Genomic DNA, 26,707 nt, shown 5'->3' on the forward strand with positions numbered 1-26,707 from the left:
TGTGTGTGTGTGTGTGCGCGCCCTGCGGCTGTGATTTTTCAAAGAGCCTTTTTCTGTGTGCCCGATAAGTGTGTGAAGTGCTCAGTCGAACATGCAGTCATTACACTGAATGCCTTTCATACATAACCAACCTTGATTAAACACGTTGCATGTAAGAAAACAACCAACGTCATTAATATTTACATGATGAGCCAGAGGAGTCATTGTGGGAAATAAGTCAAATACTCCTCTGGGGGGGTTTGCCACATTACAAATATTAAAAACAATAGTGGAGAATGTGGAAATCTATCTAGGTATAACTACTTCATGGAATATTAACATGTATAACTGCTTTATGACAAATAAGAAAGGGATTTTCCACAATCTGGCAACCCAAAAGTTGATTAATGGCTTATAACCGATCTATAAAGCACGAGTAAATGATTAATCAATAATAAAGCAATTAAATACTTTATAAAGGGACCCTTTGTGGGTTTTAAGCCTGTACTCTCTGATCATCAACAGGCTTTGGCACAGAAATGTATAAGAGAAAACTAATTCAGAGTTTTATTGCCGTCTTCCTTTCTGAGGAATTATTGTTGAATCTATTTTAAGTAACCGAGCTGTGGGTCCAAACCGACTCTGTCATCAAATTTCAAGTGGCACACGGTAACCTGAGACCGATTGCCAAGTGCAGGACAAGTGATTGTGATTGAGCAAAGTGGCTCCGAGACCTTTGTTGTGGTGTCAGTTGTGTGCATACATTATTGTAAATCAGACGCTGACCCACATCGAGAGCGTTACAGTTGGAGCGTGATGTCTGCTGGGAGATTACATACTAACTATGAGCAGCATCAACAGCTGACAGCCTGCATTTAGTGCTGTTTTCCTCTTGTCCATACGCCATCATACTGTACACTTGTCTCTCAGGTGGGGGTCATTCAGGGCCATGTGAGCCTCGAAGGTGAAGAGGGAAAGACACTCACTGCTGGCAACGCACCAGAAAACCACTTTATCTCGCTTGCTGTTAGTCTACGCTCCACTGAAGCTGAAAAAGCATGAATAATGTTTGTTTATCAGTGCATGTGGAGGGAGAAGGTAAATATCACTTCAAGAGATATATGCTACATGATGTATGACCCCGGTGACATCATCAGCGGGGCTTGAAATATTTATCTTTAACCGAAAAAAACCTGCGTTATGGAGTTTGAAAGAAATGGTAATTTACCAGGAAGTGCTTTTGAATTGCATTATGGGAAAAGCAGTATCATGCATTCCAGGAATTTGACCCAGAAGCCTACTGACAGTCAGACGTCTGCCTCTGCTGCACACATTTATTATAGTTACTAAGTCATTTACTGTATGCAGTCACTATAATGCAATACTAAATCACTTTAATTGTATATTTAATTAAAAAAGCATCAACATTTAGATGTGTTACACAGGGTGTAGCCATGAGCACACCAAGGTCATGTCTCATATTGTTTCAGATAATTTAACATTTTTTAGGTCACATTCAGACATTTTTGTTTGTCAAAATCCTGCAATTTAAATTAATAATTTAGACTTTACTTTTGTTAACGTCTGGGAGAATCTGTAAACATATTCTCAATTAAAAGGTGTAATGATTTCCTGTATGTGCTGAGCCTATGAAGCTGAGGATAACAACACCAAACACAGTGAGAGGTGGGCGGACTGAAGGAGGGGGTGAGGGGGGGGTGGGTTCAGCCCGGACTGAGAAGGATAACAGAAATATGGAAGGCGTGTTGTTGTAGTGAGCCTGCGTGGCCCTGTGGCAGGAGGACGGTCGCCATCTCTGGGTAAACACTGTAACCGTATCACGCAGTTGGTTGTGTAGTGTGTGCACTGAAGCCGGAGCGTACAGTAGCAGCAGCAGCAGGAGCAGGAGCAGCGCAGCAGCAGCAGCAGCAGCAGCAGGCGGGGTGCTATGCTGCCTGCAACAGCGGACACACACGTCTTTCAATGCAGGACTGACGCTTTGTTTCTCCCCTGCACATCGGACTGTCACCTCAGATGTTTGGACGCTTCCCTCTCACTCACACTCCCTGCTGTGTGTAAGCTCCGGGGGGGGAGTGGGACTGCATGCTTCCAATAAAATGGGATTTTAATGCTGCAAACAGCGGACGCTTTAGCCCGTGCACGGCCAGGGGACTGTAGTGCGCTTGGTAATGTTTGCCAAGGAATAAAACGGTGTAGCCGAAGGTGCATAACATCTCGTTTCCATGGACAACACGTCCATAATAACACAGGTTGCAAATCCGAAAGAGGAGGAGAGCATTTCTTCAAGTCAAGATAAAGGTAAGGCGCACAAATTGCAACATTTCACACACACACACACACACACACACACACACACACGATTTATTTATTTATTTAACAGGCTTGGCTGAATTTTGATTTCCAGCCGTAGATTATTTACGTTGCTCGGTTGCCAAATGTGATGTGCAGCCCTCAGTGCAGAGAGGATACTGGGCTCAAGCCAGAGAGTATCGACGGAAAACCTCCATTGTTCATCTGAAGCAGAGAAACATTAAGAGCCAGAGCCCTCTGCCAGCCTGTCAATATATTTATCATGTTTTTGGAGTAACTTCAGTCCTGGGGGGGCTTTATTTTTTAGTTAAACCAGACCTCATATAAAATCTTAAACATAACGTAATATTTTATCATCTGTTTGGGGTGAGCTGGGTTTACTACAGGGGGCGGGTACTCTAATCCTTCCCCCCTTGCACTGGCGACATCTCTGTATGCATCACTGGCACTGTAACATGCCTGGCGTACTACCAATAACACCACCACTGAGCAGGGGGCAAATCAACAGTTTGGATATAGTGCACGAAGAAAAAGACCAATTTCTAGTTTATGTAATTGTGCACATCAATGTTTGTTAATTTATTTGTACATGTATTAGTCCAAATGGCAGAATAACATTAATAGTTTGCACATTTTGTGCAGAATAAAACCACCTCAGTGTCGAAAGGTTGTGCATCTACTGTAAAAAAACAACACTTGTTTATCAGTATCATCAGCTGTACAGTGCTTGATGATAAGAAAAAACAATTATCATCATATAACCGACAACATATGTTTACATGGTCAGAAATGTCCACATCCAGATGTGTAAAGAAAAGTCCCTGAAAACAACAGCTCAACAGCTGCTCGACAGATTACAGCGGCTGAACGAAAACACCTTTTCTCTCTGTTGTTTTGCACAAGAGTCGCCACTTCACCATGTGGCGATGACATCAACGACAAATCCCCCCCCTTCATGAGTCTGGAGCCTTCCAGTTTTCATTATCTTTGAGAAGGGGCTTTTCTTATTAGTCTGTGCAGGCCAGTCGCACAAGACAATCCAGCTGTGCAGTATTGCGCACACACACACACACACACACACACACACGTGGGACGCACAGGTGTCCATGGGAGATGGCAACGAGAGGACATGGTTGTTTGGAGCTCGGGGGCCCTGACATTCATCGCTCCCACTGAACCACAGGGTGCCTGGAGGCCAGAGGGACCGCGACTTCCTGCTACACCCAGCTCTCTGTTGTAGGAAAGGTCACCTTCCTGCACCAGCCTCTGCTGAGCAACACTGACACACACGAACCACTCACTGACATCCGGGCCGGCGCTCACGAATTTGAAGATCTGGACTTGCTTTGCTTTGATAAGTAATTGGACACAAAGTGAGGCTTAGACGTAACCTTTATTTTCACTCATTCACTTCATCCCCTTTGCGTAAACCTACTCCAGATTGGCCTACATGAGGATGCCGATCAGTTGTGATTTATGTACCGCCGTACATTACTGATATTTATTTCCTCATCAGCTTCCTCCAATCTTGTAGCGCCGCGTTGATAATTAAAACCATCATAAACCAATCCATAAAGAAATCACTAACGGCAAACACTCGGCTTCATTACTAATTGAATTGAAAAAGCATTACCCAGGAAAATTAGTTAGAAGAAGAATGAAACCGTTGCTTTTAACACATTTTTTAAATCCCTCGCAGAGAATTCCCACACTTTGTTGTCTGCAGCATCCTGCTCGTCTTAAACAGTAAATCCCAGATGACATGTGGAATCCAACAATTAATCTGGCGGGATAAAATCCAGGGTCAGACGCTGATCAGAGAGGACATGACAACACACACACACACACACACACACACACACACACACACACACACACACACACACACACTCAAACGGCTGCTGTGACACACACAACGTATCACCAGGGAGCTTCCTGAATGGAGTCCCTGCCCTTCACTGCTGCCTCTGTCAATGCAGACAACAAACAGCGCTTGTTGTCCAGGACAGTTACTCTGCTCAGGCTGCACTGACGACACACACACACACACACACACACACACACACACACACACACACACACACACACACACACACATGCTGAATATTTCAGAGCACGGGCAGGCTATTTTCAGAGTCCTATCAGTTTCATTCCAAGCAAAGACACAGTAACTCATTAGAGCGGAGTTTTTTTAGACATTTGGTCAGGTGGAGATTATATCTTTATGCATAATGGATTATGTTAAATGAGGTGAGGGCTGGAATCATAATGTGCGTGGTTTCTTCCTTCACACAAGAGCACATGATTAAAGTCAACCATGTCATACTTTTGGTGGATATACAAGGCTGTGCTCTGCCTGTGTTGGATGTGAGCTTTATTAAATAGATTTTCTTTCTTGCATAAAAGATGTTCTAATTTAAGGCGAGATATTTCACAGGAAGCGGCACAGAAGCTCCGAGGCGGCTGAAGGAAACAGTGTTTCTTCTCTCCAAAACATAAATGAGGCTTTTCACTTGGCAGACGCTCACTTTTCAGGATCTGATGCAATGAAGTGTAATAACAACGCACAGGGAGTCGCAGGCCGAGCAGCCGCCGCCTCACGCCGAGAAACATTGAGGCTTTGCTCTGATAACTTCACAGTCCGACAGGTATCAATGCACCAGCTCTTAATTTAATCAGATTAGGTAAAATCTGAGTTTATCTCTTCTCTGCTGCAGTGAGAGTGTCGGCAGACAGATTAGTGTTCAGTGGCTCCAGTTCCTGGTCTTAATATTAAGACTCACACACACAACATGTGGACAGCAGTTAACAGCAATGACGTGGGCCGACACTCATTAAAACTTCTCGTTTTATTCTGTCTTTTTCTTACAGTCATAGTTAGTGAGAAGCGGATTAATAGACATTTGTTGATCTGGTGGATTTCCCAGCATCGCGATGATGTCTGTGGTTTGCATCAACGTTAACTACAGTCTGAAAACACATGTTACAGAGTACAGTAGAGACTTGTTGGAGAGATCAGTCCCTTTTGTTGGTTTTAATAACATCTAGAACATCACCAGTCTTATTCTTTAAGTGTGCTCTAGTGTTGCACAGCGATTTGTTTGTCAGTTTTGCTTATTTCACGCGGCTTAATAGTTTTGTAGAATTTGCCCGGGGAGTCCTTGTAAGAACTGTTTGCTTATTGTATTTAGATTGCATGCGTGGTGTTCCTCGCTGAGGCTGAGTAAGATGCATTCTCCTGACGAGACATAATGTCATTACCCTCTGTCATTACTTCAATGGTGGCTCCAGGCTGCAACAAGACAGTTTCACAGAGCCCATTACACTTTAAAGAAAAATGGTGATCAAGGTAGTGTGTCTGTCCTACGTCTCTTATGGTGAAGAGATATATCACTTCAGTAGAAGCATAGACGAGGAGGAGCATCAGGCACTGGGCTTCATGTGTACTTATGGCATGTTAAAATGATTCCCTCAAAGGCTTGTTGGTTAGAAAACATTTGCGTTGAAAAAAAACTGAAGCCGTAATGGAGGAAAAGCCTGTGATTTCATGCACACTTGGCTTTTGAGGTTGTTCCTGGAAAACGCTGCTGTATATTAATAAAGTGTTTATGATGTGTGGACCACACCTGCAGGGGTGTGTGCAGCACAGCTAGTGAGGGGCGCTACTGTGAGTTCTGGCTGCCCTGGAGTCCCTGGCACAACCTGCCACTCTGCTGTGTAACCGGTCCCAAGTGTTGGGTAGACGAGCATTACCATCCTTTACTCAGACATGGGCGGCACGGATTTCTTAGAAACATTTTGAGCATACAGTATGTCATTCACAAGCCTTCAATCCCTCTTCACGCGAAACACATTGAGTTGCTAGTGTGTGCAGGTGAAGTCAATATTCAGTGCAGCACTTTGACTGAGAGAGCACCTTATTACAGATTTATGAGCCTAATTCAAACAATGCTGCTGAGAAAAGATGATGATCTGCACCTCCAGGGACGTGTCGGACGCATCTTCATAACTTTAGTCCAGTCCCACACTGGGCAGCTGATTGGGAAGAGTGCAATGCTTTTCCTCCAAGCCAAGCCCCTTGAATGATAAGCTTCTTTATGTGCAGGACCGCCGGCCTCAGTGTGGATATCCATGCCTGAAGTTGACGTTGGGGGATTGTATGTCTTTTACCAGAAGTCCCACAACAAGAGGCATTTGAATGTTTGTACAGCTGTTAAGTAGCAAACAAATGTATTGTTGTAGTAACTTTGTTGCTCCGCACAGAGATTGTTTGCCGTTGTAAGTAACCACAATGGACTCACCCGCACTGAATCTCACATTGTGTACGAGCTCATAGACGTCTTTGACCAGCAGTGGCTCCCTTAGGTGTTTGATAATGCAGGTAGGCTACTCCCAAGAGAACAAGTCATAGGCCTAATGCTAATGTTTTTGAAAATCAAAGGAATGGTTTGACATTTAGAGATATACCTTTATTCTCTTTCTTGCCAAGATGACAGGAGACGGTTAGCTTAGCTTAGCTTAGACCCTTGTTTTAAGCTTAGCTCTGTCCAAGCCTCTAAAGCTCACTAAATAACATTATATCTCGTTTGTTTCATTTGTATAGAAACTGAACAGAGCAAAGTTGCTTCCACTGTTTATGCTAACCAGGCTGATTAGACTGAAGTCAATGTTGCACATTACCTCATTTTAAAGAATCCAAATATCTTCACAATGAACCACCATCCTTTCTGTAAGCTAGCCGAGTATCCGCCCTTCTCCCTTTCTTGTGCATTTCCAAAGCGGTGGACTTTGATCCTGACAATTTATTATAGAAATGTCAGAACAAATGTATTAAGTGCTATAATGGTCGGCAGACTTTTTTTCTTCTTCTAAAGAGACACAATGAGGGTTATCTTTTGTCACCCAGAATGCATTAGGAAGATTTATGATTCATCCATTCACAATAAAAATTGAGCAAAGTGGCCGTTAATTACGAGGCAGCCTGCAAAGATCTACGGATGGTGAGACGCAGGGAAGGAGAGATGCAATCGCTCTGCAATCCGTCCCTGGAGAAGCCACAAGGGAAAACAGTGTGGGTTGACTCTTTCTTCACTCCTACACTGGCTGACTGTGAATACTTAAACCATCGCTCACAACGAGTTCACATCGCTGCTGCTCTGAAGTCTGTGCTGGCATCCAGTTTAAAATAGAGTTTTAACATCCTTTGACTTGTTTATAAGTCTTGTCACAGACTGTGTGGTTGATATGCTGCCAGTAGATCCACAGGACTCTGATCCAGCTCCACATACATACACCGTCCTCACCGCTGCACTGATTCCCTCCAGATGCACTATATACTCCTGTTTGAGTAATGTTTGTCTTGTAACCTAAACAAAGACGTCCTAAAAACAATATTCCTCCTTTTCTTTGTCGTACCTTGTGTTGGTCACACTGAAGGAATGTATGTACGTGTGCTGCGCATCAGAAACTCAACATGTCTCTGCTCCAAGTGAAGTGTTTTTGTTATTCTGTTAGTTGGTTCTGCTGCACAGCACGCTTTAGATTTTTCTTGGCCTCTTTTTATGTCTGTGTGCTTTGGACTGTATGTTTGACGGCATTGTGGGAAAGTTTTATGTTTGAATGTTGCCTGAAGTGTAGCTCGTACGCTGCGGTTGCTTGTTTTGGAGCAAACTCCACTTCAAAATGTCCTGCTTGCGCTTTGAAGAGACTGTTTTCAAGTTCTTTATGAAATGACATTCTGCCCAGCCGACCTCCACGCTGAGTACATCATGATGTCGTGTATAATGATTTTAATGAGAACATATACATTTGTAATGCAGGATAACAGAAGAACTCCATCAATACTCTGCGTCCATGTTCAGCTTTTAGCATAATGGACTGCAGCTGTCAGTGACTTTCAACTCTTCAAACTTGGCCTAATGGAGTACAGAAGACAAACGACCGACACTCTTCGTCGCGCTTCGATTTAAACGCACGGCATTTTTGTGGGATGACATCACTCGTGCCTTTCCTGTATATCTAGACACATCGACATTCAATGGCTGTGAGTGAGTGAGGACCGTTATTAATGCTCCGGAAGCCACAATCCCTTCAGAGCAAACGGACCGCATGCCACCGCGCTGCTGCGGGCCTGTTGCTGTTGAGCGTGGACAAGCCACGAGCTACGATTAATTGAGCATCCATTCAGCCAAACGGACGATGTCAAAACAGATCAATACAATCAGAGAAAGGTAGGGGTGAAGGAGGAAAGAGTGGAGGTGTGTGTGTCTAGTGCTCAAATAGCATCTGTGTGTATCGGGTTGCAGGTAGTACCAGCCTGGCTCTGACAAGGCGACGTCCTCTCTGCATGTTTTACCCTCTTCTGCCATTCATCACCAGTAATTGGCTGAAACGGAGATCATGTTTTGTCCGTAATGATTTTCTGTCAGTCTGCTGGATGCCAGTTTGTCCGATTTGACAGAAGAATGTTTATACATTTTTAAATAGATGAGCATAAGCAAATGCACAAGTGTGGAGGCTGTAAAGGAGGCGCTTCTTCTTCTCCAGAGGTAAATGTGAATCTCGAGGGGCTCTAAGTAGGACATGCTGTGTGTGGAAATGCAGAGACGAACGCCTCTCAGAAAGCAGAGGCATGGGAATCTAGCAGAAAAACACACAAGCAGGGCAGGCTCACAACAACACACGCACACAAGTACATGACCTACTTGTCGGCTTTACTCTCCATTCATAGCGAGCAGCACTTTAATGAATCTGATTTAGCTTTACTGAAAAACACGCAATTTGTTGTTTAGATTCGTATTTAAGAAAAAAAACCCATAATGAGGCATCCCATCTAATTTACACACCACCATGTCTGCTGTAGCTCTGGTGATGTCATCACTTTACGAGCATGTCCATATTCAAGAGAAGCCTGAAGACGTTTTTAATTTGATATTAAATCTTCTTGTGGTTTTTTTTAAACAACAGACATGCAAGGAGGATTTCCCATCAGTCGCTCCTGGCATTGAGCGCACAGTTGTAGATGAGCGTATAAAAAGATATATAAATAATAAACTGCCGCAGCCCCAAACAACGTGGGCGGTGTTGCTGCCGGTTGCGTAACTCCAGCAGAACAGTCAGATCTCCCTCATTATTTCTCCCTGAGCTCTCAGTGGGTTAATTCCCCCACGCTTGTCATCTCCTTCATTACGCCGAGCGCTTGAGAAGCAGTAGCCCTCCCCCCCCCCGCCTGGGGGGCCGCAAACAGGCTGGCACCGCCACTACAGCGCCCACGCCGCTGCACGACTGAGGCAGGAAAGCAGGGGCAGACACACCCACACCCCCATGTCAGGCTGCAGCACAGAATTAGTCCCCTGCACATCGACGAGGGTGCCATCGAGAGGTTTATATGTTCAAATCTCAGCAAACCATGTCTTGACTTCAAACGTAACTGAGTTATTGAGTGAATGTCAGTTACATAAGGTAATGTAGGATGCATATATATATATATATATATATATATATATATATATAAATCCTCCCAGATAAGAAGGGAGATAAAGCCTGAGGGTCAGTCAGTGTGACTAAAGAGTGTACGGGGCCTCCACAGCCTGTAATTTGCACCCCAGCCTCAGCTGTCTGTGTGGTGAAGTATGGAGGCTTAATGGGAGTTTATTTTATCATACTGTGCTATTATTGCCTCGATGGCCTCACACATAACCCACCAAGGACCTCGGCACAGTGAACACACACGGGCTGAAGTGTCAGGCTCAGCTCATCTGATGCTACCTTACTCTGCTCAGCTGTTTGGAGTTGGTGTGTGTGTCCGTGTGTGTGTCCGTGTGTGTGTGAGCAGCTCTTAGTTGTAGGATTGGAGGCTCATGGTGTCCACGTGTCCAAGTTTGCTTGAGCAAGATACTGAGTGGCTGAACTGGCTCCTGATGTATGTTGTGGACGACAAAAAAACGGAATGAACTTTTTACAAAAGCATGAAATGTCAAATATATTGATTCATTTACCATTTAAGTCTCTAAGCATGCAACATTTTCAATATTTGCTGGTTCCTTCCAGCGTTTCGAATGTGAAGGTTTACTGCTTCTTGTTTTATAGCATTGTAAAGTGAACTTCTTACAGGCTGGTCGGACAAAACAGGCCATTAAAAGGCGTTGTCATCAGTTTGTTCCTCTACTTTCTGACATTTCACAGACTGAAGATAATCCATTACAAAGCAAAGCCTACACATATTCTAGCAGCTTCGTGAGTCTGCACTCGGCCACAGCTGTGCTTTGACCTAAATGCTAACGTCAGCATGCTAACATGCTCACAGTGACAGCACGCACAGCTAAAGGAAGCAATGTTTACCCTGCTCACCATCTTAGTTTGTTAGCCTGCTAACATTTGTTTTATGTGATTTGATATATTTGGATTCTGGACTGTTGATCAAACGGAACAAGCACTTTGAAGATGACGCGCATTTTTGTACATACAAACAAAGAGATGATTAAAGAATAGTCAAGAGACGAGTGAATGTAGCCATTACTCTCATTAATTTAAGAAGATAAAAGCGCTTCCTTCCTTCGCATCATCCCGGGTGGAGGTGTAGTGTAACTTCCTTCCACGGTGCACAACAAGGAGTTCCCCCTCGCTGCTCGTCTGCTGCTGTTTGTGGACAGAAACATTTTGTTCTTCAGGTGCTTCACTCTGCCTCCAGTGCTGTCAACTCAACACATTAGATCCCAGGCTCCAGGCTAATAGTGGAAGCTGTTGGTGTGTGTGTGTGTGTGTGTGTGTGAGCACTGTTCTGTTCTTCAGCTTTGCTGCAGCCAAATCAGTTTTTTTTTTATCTCACATGGTGTTTTAAAAGCCAGCTGGTAGCACTTTTAATGCACCCCACACTCTCAGTGAGAGGAGGGAGGAAGTAAAGTGAAATCACTCCCACTGCTTGAGGATATGGCCGGGGATCATTTGTGTCTGTTGGTGTCTTCTCGCCATGATGTCATACAGTAAAGCAGAGATAGCACGGAAATCCCTGCGGCTCCGGGCGGTTTTATTTTGGTGCATGTTAAGTACCCGGCTGTGCCATTTTAAACCAGCCTGTTTTCCATCTGAATTATTTAAGATGCACCTTCACATAAACCGTTCTCACGTTTACCTTCATGCCCCCCTCCCACCCCCGGGTCCTGTACGCTTTACCTGCCTGGCTGGTCAACCACATAACGGGATTGAAACGACTAACACAAAAACAACTGACACAATTTTACGACTGAAAATAAACGCAGGGTTAAATTTATTTCAGATGTGCTCACTTTTGGACCAAATAAAGTGGGTTAGGCTTTTTATTTTATTAAATGTTTTACCGCAGACCAACCGGGACGACAGAATTTTAGTTATTGCTAAAATACCCTTGAAGATCCAATAAAGTTATAAGACTATTAATATTTTTTGCCAACACTTATGATTTACTCATGGCCTGATAATAAATGTTACAAGGTCCATTGATGTGATAGGCGTGTGTAAAACCCACTTGATCATCTGACTGCCGGTGTTTATCGCCCCAATCGGACTTTGTTTGTTGTAGCGATGCTTTTATATTCCCAGATCTGTGCAATCAACTTGGCGAGCACAATGTTCATAACTAATAGAAATGATGAAAATAAGACTGAAGTAACCTTTACGTCTGCTGCGTTGCTTTCCCAGAAGCGTTTGGCTCGAGAGTGATGAATGTCCTGACTTAAACCTTTGACACTTTATCCAGCAGCTAAACTTAAACCGTTGGTCATATTTTAAACGTGGCATGTTGTCTTTTGACTTTATGTGTTTTTAAAGCTACAGTAAAGGAGGCCACCTCAAAAGTCTTGAGCTAAGCCGGGGATCATATTCCCTCTCGGAGCTTGGCATTAGTCCACGCTGTGGGTCACGGGGTGATTATCTCTTCCTGTCAGGAATGCTGAGAATTTCCTGCGTTTTCTCCCTCTTCCGTCCTCGTTAGTGGTTATGCCTGAACATGTGACAGAGAGCCTGGGCCCCGGCTGGCTCTGATCGACTCGAGAACCTTCGACTGTATCACTGTTACCTAACGCTCAGCAGCAGCACTGACTCAGCCACTGCCATAAAGGGACGTCTTTTTACAGCTCTCACATCAAGGGAATATGCTGATCGAATGAAGTGTATTCAGTGGGTAAATAATTCTGCACCTGCTCTCAGGAGGCTGCAGCTTTGGCCTCATATCTCTCTCTCTCTCTCTCTCTCTCTCTCTCTCTCTCTCTCTCTCTCTCTCTCTCTCTCTCTCTCTCCAGAGAGCTTTTGTTGGATAAACCCACTTGCATGCAACACCCTTTCCTTCCATTTCAGTGAGGTCTAATTCCTGGGTGCTTTAGTTAGTTGACAGATTTAACTTCTAGTGTTTGTGCAGCCTCCTGCGTTTTTTTTAATGGCAAATGTTGCACTTTAACCTTTCGCTGTTATTCTCAGAGCATTACTATGCAAGGCGAGCCGACTCATTCGCATTCCTGAGCAAGGACATCGAAAGGAAAAAAGTTTGTCAGTCTGTGAAGTATGCCGTTTGTTGATCACTGTACACGTGGCCCTTTGCCTAAACATGTGAACATTTGCTGTGTGTGTGTGTGTGTGTGTGTGTGTGTGTGTGTGTGTGTGTGTGTGTGTGTGTGTGTGTGTGTTTGCTCGCTCCCCGGCAGAAGTCAACTCTCAGCTATGTTGTTTGTGTCAAAGGGAGAAAGGAAGGCTCTGTTTGTGTAGGGTGGTGGTGCAGGAGGGGGTGGAGTAAGAATGAGACCCAAGTATAGGCTGTCTCGCCACAGTAACTCTCCCCACCCATTCTACGCCCTGTTCTCCCTCTCCTTTCTTTCTCCCACTCTCGCACTCCCACCTGCTTTTTTTTTCTCGGGCCCATCGGACCGGGGCGGGAAAATGTAGACGGTCTCAAAATGGAGGCGGAAAGAATGACATCAAAGAGTTTGAGGCCAACTTTAAGGAGAGTGAGGATTGACTCCAAACTGGAAACTTACTGTTAAATGGTCCAATCACGAGATAGTTTGGGTTTTATTTGCCCGGGTCTCTGAGATTTCTGTCGCAATTCAATGGAAGTGAACACAACTTTGTTTGTGCTCTTAATTAATCCATAAAGCATCAGTATATTATTTATTAATCATTAACAAAACCATTAGCTGAGAGCACCACAAAGGATATTCCACTCACCTAAAATTAGAGCAAATCTGCTTTGTAAGTCCACACTTGGGTGACGCAACCTTTAACATTTTATAGTTGTAATTAATGTAATTTAGTCGTGTTATGTTCTTTAAAGGTGGTGCCACAATATGCCGTTGGGTGCGTGTCCATGCTTTCAGTGAGTGTTGTGTTGCCTTTTCTCTAATCAGAAGAACTCTAGTCGTGTTCAACTATCAATGCAACATTGAAGTTTACTTTACAGAGAGAAATATAGAGTGTATACTTCTACTCGGTGTACTTTTATCAGTTTGCTGTACCAGCAGTGAGTCAACAAGGGCAGAACATCTTCTTCAATCACCGTGCAGACAAGTAGCGCAGCGTGTTGCCTTCCCAGTTCCGAACGTATAGCTGTGTTTGTTTACCCAAGTGTTGCTTCTCGGGAACATCTATCGCTGTAGAGGAAGAGCCACGGCGAGCTTTGGACTACAAAGACGGGAGAGAACAAAGAAGACAAACTGCCGCAGCCTGTCAGATCCAGTCGGAGCAACCCGAGGATAGTTCCAGTCGTCAATCTGAAGGCTCTCAGAACACGAGCGGGCTGCAAACAGCCTCAGCATGCATGGCTAACTGGGCCGCCTGTGTCACACGGCTGTATGAACACGTTAACCAGACGGCAGCAAGCAGGGCACGAAAATGATGATTCCAGCTAAAGTCAGCCCCGTGGACAGACTTCAAAGTCCTGAACAGATTTGGGATTTCCATGCCTAGAAATTACCTTTAAAGCAATTAAAGTGGCAGAATTTCTACTTCAGGAACACCTCAGGGTAATTGTGCTGTCAAGTTTTACCCTTTGTACTGGAGCTGCCCAAAATCTCTATTTTTATCCATCCTCACAGACAGAAAATATCAAAATTATAATCCGTGTTAGAACATTTATAGAGGACTACAGACCCTTCCAGCCGGCTTCTTTCTGCTCTGTCAGTGTGAAAGTAGGCCATGGGCTTTAGAGACAGTGAAGGAGGTATGATGTAACCAGGGAGCTGTACTCCATGTGTGTGTTGTTTTCTACCTGGAGATTTGCCGCACTGATCAACCCTTTCTTCCCAAAGTTATGGATCGAGTTTTATATATATCGAGTCAAAATACTAAATGGTTTTGTATCCAAGCTGTTTAAAATCTAGAATATACTGTATGTGCACAGAGATGTCTTCACGTTGATGTGAAAGGCACTACATTTTCCTTTCTTTCCTGCCGCCCTCTCTCACACAGCCGATATATTAATCTGTCTGTCTCTCTTGACGTTAATTAACTGGACTAGTTTCCCAGAGGGCACTCTGATGATGGCTATTTTTGTCCCTGAGCTCCCTCGCTGTGATGTACGACATACTGTTTGCCATTTTTTCTCACATGAACCCCAGTGTCCATGTAGCACACGACAGAAGATTGTCCGTGTCAGAAGCGTTCTCACTTACAGGAAATACTCCGTTTAGTTTAGGCGAGGGGTGGCGCCTGGGTACAACGTGCAGGAGGCGGGACATGTCATGGATTACACTAGTTTGTCATTTGAACGACCGAGTCTCTTTCCGTTCTTTAATTATCTGACGATTTCAGCGTCGGCCCTTACCGACCGACCGACCGACCGACGAAGGTCCTGAATCTTGTCGTCTCTCCACTTTGTCTTTGCCGTCTTCGTGTCTTGTTCCTCAGATCCATCGGACAATGTCTAGCTAGTTTCAGGGTTGCAACGCATGTGTGAAAGGGATGTTTTAATTACCATAAAAGATTTGACACTCAACAGATGGCGTTGCTGTGAAATGGCACTGAAACAGCACTTGATTCAACAACTCAAGAGAGGCCATTTCATGTCTCACATAGTGTTATTGATCATCTAACACGTCAAAACTATTGGAACATTCTTAATGCAGGACTTGTGACAGAGTATTTTTAAAGTGTGATATTGCTGGAATACTTGGTCCACCACTGGCGGGCAGATGTAAATAACCTCACTCTTTCTTTTCATTATCTCTCCCAGTCTCCCAGTCCAACAGCAGCCTGAAGAAGCATCGCAGCCGGAGCATTTTCAGCCCCTTCTTCTGCTGCTTCCGCAACTACAATGACTACCATGTGGAGCCCCCACCCGCCAACAACAAGACCCTTTCTCTGCCCCCGCCGCCAGAGGAGAATGGCAGTCCTCCCAAGGTGAAGCTCATTTTTCTCTCACATCATTCTTGGCAAGAGTCCAAATGACATACCATTTGCATCCACGTGACTAAAACGAAGATCTTGTGGGAATTAGTTGATGTTTTATGACAGGAATCCCAGTTAGACTGGAGGGATCCAGTAACGAGGAACATTTGTTTGGTCTTGTTACAGAGAGCTTGTTAGGGTTTGCTTTTTCCTGCAGAGGGCTGAGGCGCTGTGCAGCCTCGCCGAGTTCCCTCCACAAATTTTTCCAGCTGCTTCAAACCCGTTGAACCGAGAGGTTGTTTACCATCCACTGCTTGAAAATACGGGCTCGCTTCCCATCTCGCATTCTTCGATATCTGCCTACGCACACAACCGCGCACACAAAATAACACACAGAGCGCGCTGAGAAGCTCAAAAGACACACACGCACGCACTCGCTCGCTCGCTCTTACCATACACCCATGACAACACGTGTACGCACACACACACACACACGCACACATACTGCTTTAATCCCCATAAAGTGGGCCTTGTGTGTGTGTTCGCCGTGATGGATTGCCTTGCACCCACGCCTCCCCCTCTCCTCACACACACTCTGACCAGTGTAGTGAGGATGTGTGAAGCGAACGTTCTGGCCGCGGGAAAAGGCGCCAAACCCCTGAGCTCCTCCGCAAACACAGTGTTCTACTGCCAAGGCAGGTACACTGGGCTATAAATGGAGCAAAGTCGTATCACATGTCCACTCCTGTTTACCTGTAAATGTCTCTCAGTCAGGGGAGGAATGTGTGGCCCTTTACAGCAGCGTACATGTGGTCAGCGCTGACCCGCTCCGGACCCCCTCCTTAACAAATGAGTTCACATTAATTTAGAGTGAACTGAGCGAACCTCGCCATAAAAAGCCTTGTTATAGTTATATTTTGGAGTCCCTCCCAGCACTGTACTGCTGCTGGATTTCTGGCCAGCCGTGTTTGTTACTATGGCAGCTCTGTTTGTTTTTGAGCAACTTTCTATCACAGTGTGTACTATACGTCCCTTTTCTCCATCCCTCGCCCTCTTTTTCTGCCCGCGCCTGTTGATTACAATATAGATGTTTTCGATTTCGTCCTCGCAAAGCTTTTTGCTTTTTGGCTTTTTCAGTTTTACCACCCTGTCTCTCTCAATCTCTTTCTCCTTTTCTCTCTCTCTCTCTCTCTCTCTGTTTGTTTTCTCCAGTGTGACCGGGTCCAGGTCATGCCCATCCCCGGTGTATGTATTATCACCTTTCATTCTTCTTCATCACGCTGCATGGCAGTAACCTCTTCCTCCTGTTGTGTTGCGCTTCATCATCCTAGCTGCATGTGGATGCACAAAGGGGCTTTTTTTCTAGACATTCTGACAATCGCAAGGCTTTGCTTTGTGCCGAAGGTAGTAATCATAATCCACTTATTATCATATGATTTATTTCTGGCTTTGTCTTTTTGTCCATTTCTTTCCTTATTCCTCCAATCTCTGGAACAGAACACGAGATGGATTTCCTCATTAGAGGAAATTCACTGACTCTTGCGCGAGACCTTTACAGCTTCGGGTTGGAGCAACAGATGGCTCTTAAAACACTTGATTAAATGAGGTATTTGTCTGTATTGAGCAAGACTACATTGTGATTATGCACTCAGTTGTCAATGAACTACTGCCTGTCCGTTAGAAGGGCGGCTCGCTTTCAATGATTTGTACTTCGTCACACTTGCTTTTTTGTGCTGAAGCTGCAATTCATTTAGCTGTTTTGGAATCAAGGCGGTGCCTGTGGTTCACTGTAATTTAGGATATTCACACTCACAGCATCCCACATCGCTGCCAAGCTTTAAACTACACCACCCAGCAGACACCTGCCTTCAATGGCAGGAAGTGCATGTGGCGATGAGGGCTGCTCTTTGTGTTCCTGGCGGGGTCCGGGCGAGGACTCTGAGAGGCGACGCAAGTAACTCCAGCTGACCTGGACAAGTTAACGTCTGAAAACAACAGAGGAAGAAAACAAACCAGACATCTCTGCAACTTGTTTTTAGCTTGTAAAAATACCAAAATAAGTATCACAGTGAATAAACTTAACTCAAGGCGCAATAACTTATTACTTCTGGATCTTTTAGCTGTATTTCATGGTCTTTAAATGTTCATACAACACACATTGATTACGCTATATAACTATTATTATGCCCATATAATAATTATCGCCTGCTTTTGTCATCACTGTTTCCCAAATAGTAGAAATATTCTCGTCTTTGTTCTATTTATTCAAGATGCTCACACCTATAGGAAGCATACGCATAGAGAGGGATTCCATATTTGAAATATTGTGTCTTGAATTGTGTGATAATTAAAAGGACTTCCTCTCGCTGTGTGTGCTGTGGCGGAGCACTAACAGCTTGGGACACGGCCCCGTGTGGCTTCAGGTGTAGCTCCCTGGTAAAAATGTCATGGCTCCTTTCACATTTTCTTTGCTCAACCTGCATGTGTAAATCACATTCATCACGGCCTGACGGAGACATTCAGTGCCCTTGCTCACAGGGAATTCTTCCCATGATACATCAGCATGCAGTCCTGCGATAAGACGTGATAAATAGTCAGCCTGGCTTAAACACGCGAAACGCAGATACATGCAGAAAATGGCGGGCACACTGAGCAGCAGCATGCTAGTGTGTGTGTGTGTAAGATTGACAGAGTCCTTGCTCCTCACCTCTAGAGAGTGTGTGTGTATGTGTGTGTGTGTGTGTGTGTGCCCCCCTATGGCCGCACCATCTGCCCAGTGCCTGTCTGTAACCCCAGACCTGCTTGGCTGAGGACAAAAGTGTTTCTCCTCTTCCCTCCTGACCCTGAAGGCAGCATGAGGGTATCAGCAGACTCTCGTACAGTCTGACCACACATGGGTACATCGTCAAATTAGCTGTATGTGGTACATACTATATGTGGTGTCATATTGTAACCCTATGATCATATTATGTTCATTCTGTGAATTATTCCAAGCACATCGTAATTAAAAATGAACAAAATGTTATTTTATGTGCAGCTTTTTTGCATTGGACATCAATTTTATTATCATTAACTAATAAAATATCAAATACTGATGTCAGGCCTAATTTAACTTTTGGATATTTTGTCACCTCCCTGCAGCTTATGTATTCTGTTCGAGGTTTATTTAGTGTCACCGCTCCAGCTGAGCTTTCATCACACCCTCATTAGAAGTGTGTATGAGTGCAGTTTGCATTAATGAACCTCTGTATTTACACAGTATTGTACATGTTGTGTATTGTCTCTGCAGCCTCCAGCCAAGTTCCTGCTGCCGGAGGTCAGTATAGCTGACTACGGCAAGAACTGTGTGGTGATCGACCTGGACGAAACCCTCGTGCACAGCTCCTTCAAGGTATTTTACCACACACACACGTACACACAGGTACACATTTAAATTAACAGGCACTCGTGGTCTCAGTTGTGTCATGCTGTCATTCCACAGCCTGAGAGGGATAATAGGATTATACAGAAATAAATCCCGAAGATGCCGATCTTTGCTTTGAATAAGGGCGCGATGGCATCATGATAATTAGCATGAGGTGCCGCTGAGCTCTGCCGGCATCACTGAAGTACACACAGTCAAAGTATGTCCAGCTTTTATACACCAGTATGTAACCAATACACCCATGGTAGCTGTGCAGTTTGTCAGGATGACCAGTTGTTTGCCAGGACGTACCTGCAGGATCAGCTTTGTGTGAGCCTTCACCACCTAGACAACACGTCAACACTGAAAACGGATTGTGAATCTTATTTTCAGTGACCTAAAATGTTCTTTCCGCATGGAAGAAAGGCCAAAATAGAAAAAGCTATTAAAAAATACCTGTGTACGTGTGTGTTAGGCCAAAGCTGGACAGTTATTTTTGGGAGAATTCATGATATTTATACCATGACAGGTGACAAATGATAAAGGCACAATGACTCCTGTGTCTCACTATCCGCTTCTCTTGACACACCTGGCACACCTAGTGGCCCACTTCAGCTCTGCCTCAGCTGTGTACATCTGTGTGTACTGTATCTGCACCTTTTTCCCCCCTCAGCACGAGGAATCCAGAGAGGTGTGCAACAAAATAGCTCAAGGTGAAACTGAAGAGTCTTCTGTGTTTGCTCTACTCTTATTCAGCCGTGAAAGGAAACTATTTGTTTATTAACATAACTGCAGAGAAAACTCCTTTAAAGTACATTTTCACATGACTAGGAATTCATTTGCAGTGGAAAGTAAAAAAGAAGAGAAAAATCTACACACACTGTACTGGACCCACCCATAGCAGTCACAAGCCAGCAGTACGGGGCCACACACACACGTACTCGCTCACCCACACACAAGGGTGTGTCCGACACAGTGTACTGTTGCCTTGAATGACTGCGGGATGAATTTCTCAGAAATCCTGGATCTGTTCTGGGAGTCTGAAGGCTTTTATTTTCCTCCCCTGACAAAACAAGTCAGAAACTCACACAGAAACTCATTTTCTTTTATCCTTTTTGATGGAACTCGGTTTTGCACACCGTATACTCAGTCCGTCAAAATGCATTTGGCTCAGAGATCAGCATGAAATGGATTCAGCCAATGCAAGAAATGAAAATCAGCTGAGAGAGGAAGAGAGTGAAACGGAAAGGGACACGCACGTAGCTTTTTCAGTTCCATTCAGAAGCCTGCAGGATTTCCTGTAGATTATTTACGTCAAGAAGTGAGGTTAGGAGGTTATTTTGGATCAAAACGTTAAGCATTTTAATTCTAACACTGTAAGGTACCATTAGATAAAAACAATTAGGGCAGAAAAAAACTACCAGAACTGAGAGGGGACGGTTTACATAGTGCACAGATGGACTAAAAGAGAAATGTTACATAACACATCACATATGCTTTATCTCGTATATTATGGATGGATACTTGAGACCATATTGTAAAGATCTAAGATGCACAGTGTATAAAACAAAATAAGGAATCATTAAAATGATTAAATGGACCATCAATACAAACTAGTTAGAATGAGCTCCTTGTGTAGCTCATTTCAGATAAACCTGATATAATAAGACATGTTTTTCAGAGGCAGGGTTTAGAAAGTACTATTAGTACACGAGTAAGTGTTCTATGTATGTAAAGGAAGTTCTCTCCGTCAAGTCTGGTTTAGCAGAGATCCATAAAACAAATTCTCTTCGTTCTCCCCACTTACTTCATCCCTCTCCCTCCATTTCTCTCACACATACATCTCCCTCCATTTCCCATATCTCTCGCCATCTCGGATCCAAGCCCATTACAGCGCAGCGCAATGAGCATCTGTTGTGTGTTCGATTTTCAGATGATGGAGTGATTCAGCATCTCTACCTCCATCTGTGTCTTTCTCTTTTCTCTTTGTGAAAGTTGGACCAATGCCTGTCACTGGTTTGGCTTGTTAGCAGTTCTGTTTTTAGACAATCGAGGCTTTACGTTCTTTGGTGTAAGCATTAACTAGAATACGGATCCATAGAAACACTCACATCTGCCTGGGATCTGCATCTTTGATTCTGCATTGACTCACTCTTGCATCTGCAAACAACTCTAGTACAGTAGGTCTATTGTTCCACTGTAGCCACCATAATGCTGATATCAGACAGATTAAACATGTGACATGTGGAAGGTCATAGTGCTGTGTTTAGTAATCCTACAGCAAACACCCCCTCTGCTGGGCGGCATTGAACTGTACCTGCTGACTGTAGCATTGATGCATGCATTTACACATTCAGTTCAACCATTAGGGTAGCTTTATCTTCAAGCATGGCTCTTTTAGAGCTCATTAAACTTATACAACCCCTATTTAAAATGTATAAGCATCCAATTAGATTAATAAATACAATAATGTAGGCCAACACAGATATAAGGACATTTTAAGTGTTGATTAATGTACAGTAATTATCAACACTTATCATATAAAGATTATTAAGACAAGGAAATATGTCATAAAAAAACAAAACAGCATGTAAAATTGTTAGGAAATATAAAGCAAGGTAAAAAAAATAGCAGTAACTAGACTAGTAACAAGTTAAGGCTAGCAGCAAGCTGGAGTTCAGTCATAGCTAGCTTTAGCTAAAGCTAATTTTCCGACTTTCTCCAACCTGCTTCCAGTAATTAAAACATTTAGTCTGATGCTCTAAAATCTTAGTGATTATACCACAAACAAGAAGCCGTAGCTAAATCTGATGACAACAGAGAACAAAGGTTACATCATATCAACGAGTCATGCTACAAGCTAAGTAGCCTAGCTTAGATGTTTGTCACTGAGGACAGCATTGGATTTTATCTGACAATCTGAAAGCGTCTTTGAGTTACTAGAAAAGCTTTTATATTATTATTATTATTATTATTATTAATAATAATTACTTGTTTTTGTGGAGGGGAGGTGGAAATCATCCTAAAATGTTTTTATTGTGCTACTTAGCTGACTTTAAATAGAAGGTTAAAATAGATGATAACTTAGCCAGTCAAATAATAATGATGTTGCAGATTGACCTGCATTCTTTACATTTCAGCAGATGGATTATATTCAACAACATAAATTGTGTCTACAACAAACTATCCAAACATTCACAGCGAGAAAAGCTTCCTTTGAGCTTCTTAAAACTTAGAGAAAACCTTATTTCTCTGCATCTTTGTCATATTTTTCTTTCTCTCTCTTTCTGACATGGCACCGCAGTGCCTCCCACGTAATCCTTTCATCCTGGTCTTTACGCCCTCCACTTGTCTTCCACCCACACCCCTCCGGCATCTATCTTCCTCCACCTCCTGCACCTCTCCTCTACCCTTTCGTGCTTTTAAAGATGACACAAGTCGGCACTCCTGTCTGCGTGCACCTCTGTCATCTTGTTCAGCTCCCAGCTCTTTCCCCGGAGTCTCACTTCTGGTTTTTATTGAAGTCGGAGTGCTAGAGCAGAGGGAACCATGTAAAGCACTCCTAGTGTTAAAGGAGTATTTTACCTCTTTCTATTTTTCTTTAATCAAAAATGTGGTTTAGCTGCTTCCCTGTCATGTTGTGCAAACAACTAAATTAAGTCCTGTCTCTGTTTCTTGTCTTCCTGCAGCCCATCAGCAATGCAGACTTCATCGTTCCAGTGGAGATTGATGGGACTGTTCATCAGGTACTGTTACTTTGAGAAGTGGGCTTGAATAAAATAATATGTATTAATTTATAAGATCTCCCTTGGAAGCTGCCTTTTTCAGTATTTATTATTCTCTATTATCTCCCAGCTAAAAAAAAAGAAGAAGAAGAAGAAGTGGGACAACTCACACACTCCTCCCTGAATGTATTCTGTCTTATTCTCTATGGCTCTGCTCACTGTACAGATAGATGGGCCTTCACATGAGCGTGTTGAAGCTTGGCTGATTAGAAATGTGTGTGTGTTTGAGAGAGTAATCGCAACAGAAAAGAACAAAAAGATGCAATGTTTACACCTGCAGACATGTTGTGCTTCTGTAAAAAGGTGTATTTTGAAGCAGAAGCAGCTCGACTGTAGCTGTGACCTGGTTCAAGTAATCCAGGATAGGCTTTCTGTATCTCTCTTGGCCTATGCTTGATTACTTGCACTTGGAGGCAGCAACTAACCCCTGGAGACCTACTGAAGAGGACGAGCAGAAATAGCAAACATGACCACAAAGTCATTTCTGTTGTTGTGAGGGCTGGGTATGGTTTGAAAATGTTTAATTCTCCCAGGCCAGGTTAGATACTTGCATGTGTCTTACTTTCAAAGTCTCTTATTGGCCTCTACGGAGCCCATCAGGGGGACATGGAGGAGAAGAAAGTATTGTGTTGTACCCAGGAACCTTTGCATTCCCTCTCATATGTCTCATATCTCGTGTAACTAGCGCACCCCCCGGCCCCTCCGCTTGGATATGTTTCAAAAATGTTTATTATTAACGTAAAAGAAAAATCAGCTTCTAACCTTTCTGACTTCATAAGGGTCAAGGGTCAACCTAGAATGTACCGTGTCTTTGTTTCAGGTGTACGTGCTGAAGAGGCCCCACGTGGACGAGTTCCTCCAGAAGATGGGGGAGCTCTTTGAATGCGTCCTCTTCACGGCGAGCTTAGCCAAGGTTTGTTCACACGTTCTGACACTTAAGACGGCAGTGATGTCACTTTACACAGATTGTGTTAACCTGTTGTTGTTTGGTTCATTCAGTACGCTGACCCTGTGGCAGACCTGCTGGACCAGTGGGGGGTGTTTCGCGCCCGGCTTTTCAGGGAATCCTGTGTTTTCCACAGAGGAAACTACGTCAAAGACCTCAGCCGGCTGGGCCGAGAGCTCAGTAAAGTCATCATCGTAGACAACTCACCTGCCTCCTACATCTTCCACCCTGAGAATGCAGTAAGTCAGACCTAAAAACCTGCGTCATCCCGGACTTGTGGCGTCCTCTGTTCATGCTACAGATGCTGTGATGTTTTTAAGCCTGATATGTTCTGTGTCTTATCAACTCCTGTTTACATGAGCCTGAAACATGGACACTGGAGGATGTTTAAGGCGAATATGTATATAGATACATATATATAGATGTGGCTACACTGAGATGTTATGTCCCTAACCCTTGAGGACACCAGGCTCAAAATACAAGCATAGATCAAATATACAGTAAGTTAGTTATGAAGTTGCTAATGATGGTAAATTATTATATCTGCAAGATGTCAGTTTTAATCGGCACTGTTGTTTTAGAAACGGCTTTGAGCCAGAGGCAGTGTTCCTAGTTTTATGAGATTTCTGTCCTCTGTGGAGAAGTAGCTCAGTGGGGCTGCTGCCACTCTTCATGCCTTTGATGCATTCCCCCCATTAATTATTTACCCACAACTCTCCTCACCTATAATGCAGCACTGTCAGTGGAGTTTTCTCCCTTCAAGTAAATAAAATCAGTGTCTTCTGTTTCCTCTCTCCCCACAGGTCCCTGTGCAGTCCTGGTTTGACGACATGACTGACACGGAGCTGCTGGACCTGATTCCTCTGTTTGAGGGTCTGGGTAAGGAGGAGGACGTTTACAGTCTGTTACAGAGCCTGAGGAACAGGTAGCAGACTGCAGCTCCAGCTGGTCCTTCCCGCTTCGGCCCCGCTGCACAGCGACCTCGCCTCGCTGCCACGGACCCGCAGCCCGGCTCCCGTCCTCCGAGCGGCGCCGGGAGTCCCATCGTGGCTCTAAATCTGAGGACTTCAGGCAATCGTTCCGGTCAAAATGAAATCTAGAGACAACAACTGTAGTTCTTACCATCTCTGGACTCTTTGTACAGGACTCTTACTGACAACAGATTATATCACTGTATGTACATACTATATGTTTCTAAGCAAGACATACATAAAGTAATTTTTCTATCAGAGAGCGGAGGTTTTACTATTCTATCAAGTAATATTTTAGTTACCAAAAATAATCCAATAGACAGAACGAAGAGTTTTTAGTTTTTCTTTCGAGAATGGGTGACCTTTGTGTTTTTTTGTGTTGCGCTGTGCTATGCAGGCCGTTAGTATCTCGTCTGACCTTTCATTCAAACAACTGTGATTTATCTTCTCTTACAGAATGAAGTGCCTTCATTACTGTGCTGATTTTGTTGTGACGGGTTATGGGGTGCACATTTTTATGCGGCATATTTACTCAAAACTCCAAATAGCTAAATACTTAAATTGAAGTTGGAAATAAGTCTCTGTTAATTGTCATATAATCTGAGGAAACCAAAAAAGAATAATTTCTAGACATGTATCCAACTCGCCCGTTAGACCTGGATGATCATTTGCTTTTGAGTTGAGCAACGTTGAATTGTTAAATTTACCAAAGATTTCTACAATTCAATGATTTGTGAGTGAATGACATCATTAGTGGCTGTAAATTGAAAATCCTTAAAGACATTGAAACCCCACTTTATTATTGAAAAAAAAAGAAACCTTTGTGATGACATCACCGTCCACCAATAAATGTTAAACCTTCGAGGAAAATATAAGAATTAGCTTAGATTACATGAAATTCTATTTATTGGGGGAAAGGGGGTTGGGTGCATTGTAAAGACTGCTGTTGAAATCGTACTGTACAACATTATTAAAGTTGCAACTTTGCACACGTTCCGTTTGTACCTTGGTGTAATGACTTTATCAGACCTTAAAGCTGCAATATTTCATATTTCTATAATGACATGGAATCAAATAACGTGAAAGGGGTTGCATGTAGAGACAAACCCTCAGAGGATTGTCAACCAACTGCAGAACAAATGAGCCGCTAGCTGGTGAACGTAAAGGAGCCTTTAGCTGCTAAAAGGTCAGATATTTCCCTCTGGAGTCGGAGGAGACCAAAAACGGAGCTAAAAGTGAACAGCCAATACCAGAAGGTAACGCAAACAACTGATTGGCCAGGGAGAACTGTCACTAGCACGACACGGGACGTCCTGCACCAACAGCAGACTTTTCCCTCGACCCAGATTAAAATGGTAGCCGGCAATGACTTAAGTACAGACGTTGCTCTGTTTGGTTGCTGAAGAAAGGATGCGGCGAGAGAACACGGTGTGTGTTGAAGATGATATAAAGGCAGTTTAACGTGTTGTCGCTATGACGATTAGCTTAGCATTTTGCCTACATTGAGGTGGTACCATCAGCAGTGGAAAACAAAATCAAGAAAAGTAACTTGTGCCAAAAGCAGGTCGAGCCAAGCCGAGCCGTACTATGCAGTGGAAGTTTGCCATTAAATTCATCAAGTGGTCAAAATAATTATTAAAATTGAATGGTACTGTTGCTCCAGCTCAATGTATAAATAAGCAACTGTTTGATGTCCACATTTAAAAGGAGATTTTATGTCAATGTTGTGTTCACAGCTTGATTCTGCTGCCCCCTAGTGGCTAGAAAACCAAATGCATCTTTAAGTGACATAAAAGGGCTGACTTATATATTTCAGTTTGCATTTGTGAGGCCTCTGAAATTAACTTTAAATTGTTCAAATATATTGTAAGTTAAAAAGTGTGACGTTAAAAGATCATTCTTGACCTTGGAAAACAAAACGATCTCACTCATGAGCTTCATT

General features: G+C 43.6%; 1 protein-coding gene across 6 annotated transcripts; it reads left to right on the forward strand.

Annotated features, from left to right (window-relative positions):
- The first annotated feature begins 1,732 nt into the window (after positions 1–1,732).
- Positions 1,733–25,761, forward strand: ctdspla (CTD (carboxy-terminal domain, RNA polymerase II, polypeptide A) small phosphatase-like a). 6 transcript variants are annotated; one of them, XM_029458086.1, is made up of 9 exons: positions 1,733–2,298; positions 15,506–15,672; positions 16,873–16,905; positions 18,510–18,576; positions 18,950–19,051; positions 22,753–22,809; positions 23,669–23,761; positions 23,848–24,033; positions 24,598–25,761. In XM_029458086.1, exons 2-9 carry the CDS (start codon positions 15,587–15,589, stop codon positions 24,721–24,723), a joined length of 750 nt encoding a protein of 249 aa, XP_029313946.1. In that variant the 5' UTR covers positions 1,733–2,298; positions 15,506–15,586; the 3' UTR covers positions 24,724–25,761. The 6 variants fall into 6 exon arrangements, with proteins under 6 accessions (XP_029313946.1, XP_029313944.1, XP_029313942.1 ...); XM_029458087.1 differs by having other exon boundaries at positions 1,921–2,054; XM_029458084.1 differs by lacking the exon at positions 18,510–18,576.
- Positions 25,762–26,707: the final 946 nt, after the last annotated feature.

This window comes from Cottoperca gobio, chromosome 20 (genome assembly GCF_900634415.1).
Source record: "Cottoperca gobio chromosome 20, fCotGob3.1, whole genome shotgun sequence".
Lineage (NCBI taxonomy): Eukaryota > Metazoa > Chordata > Actinopteri > Perciformes > Bovichtidae > Cottoperca > Cottoperca gobio.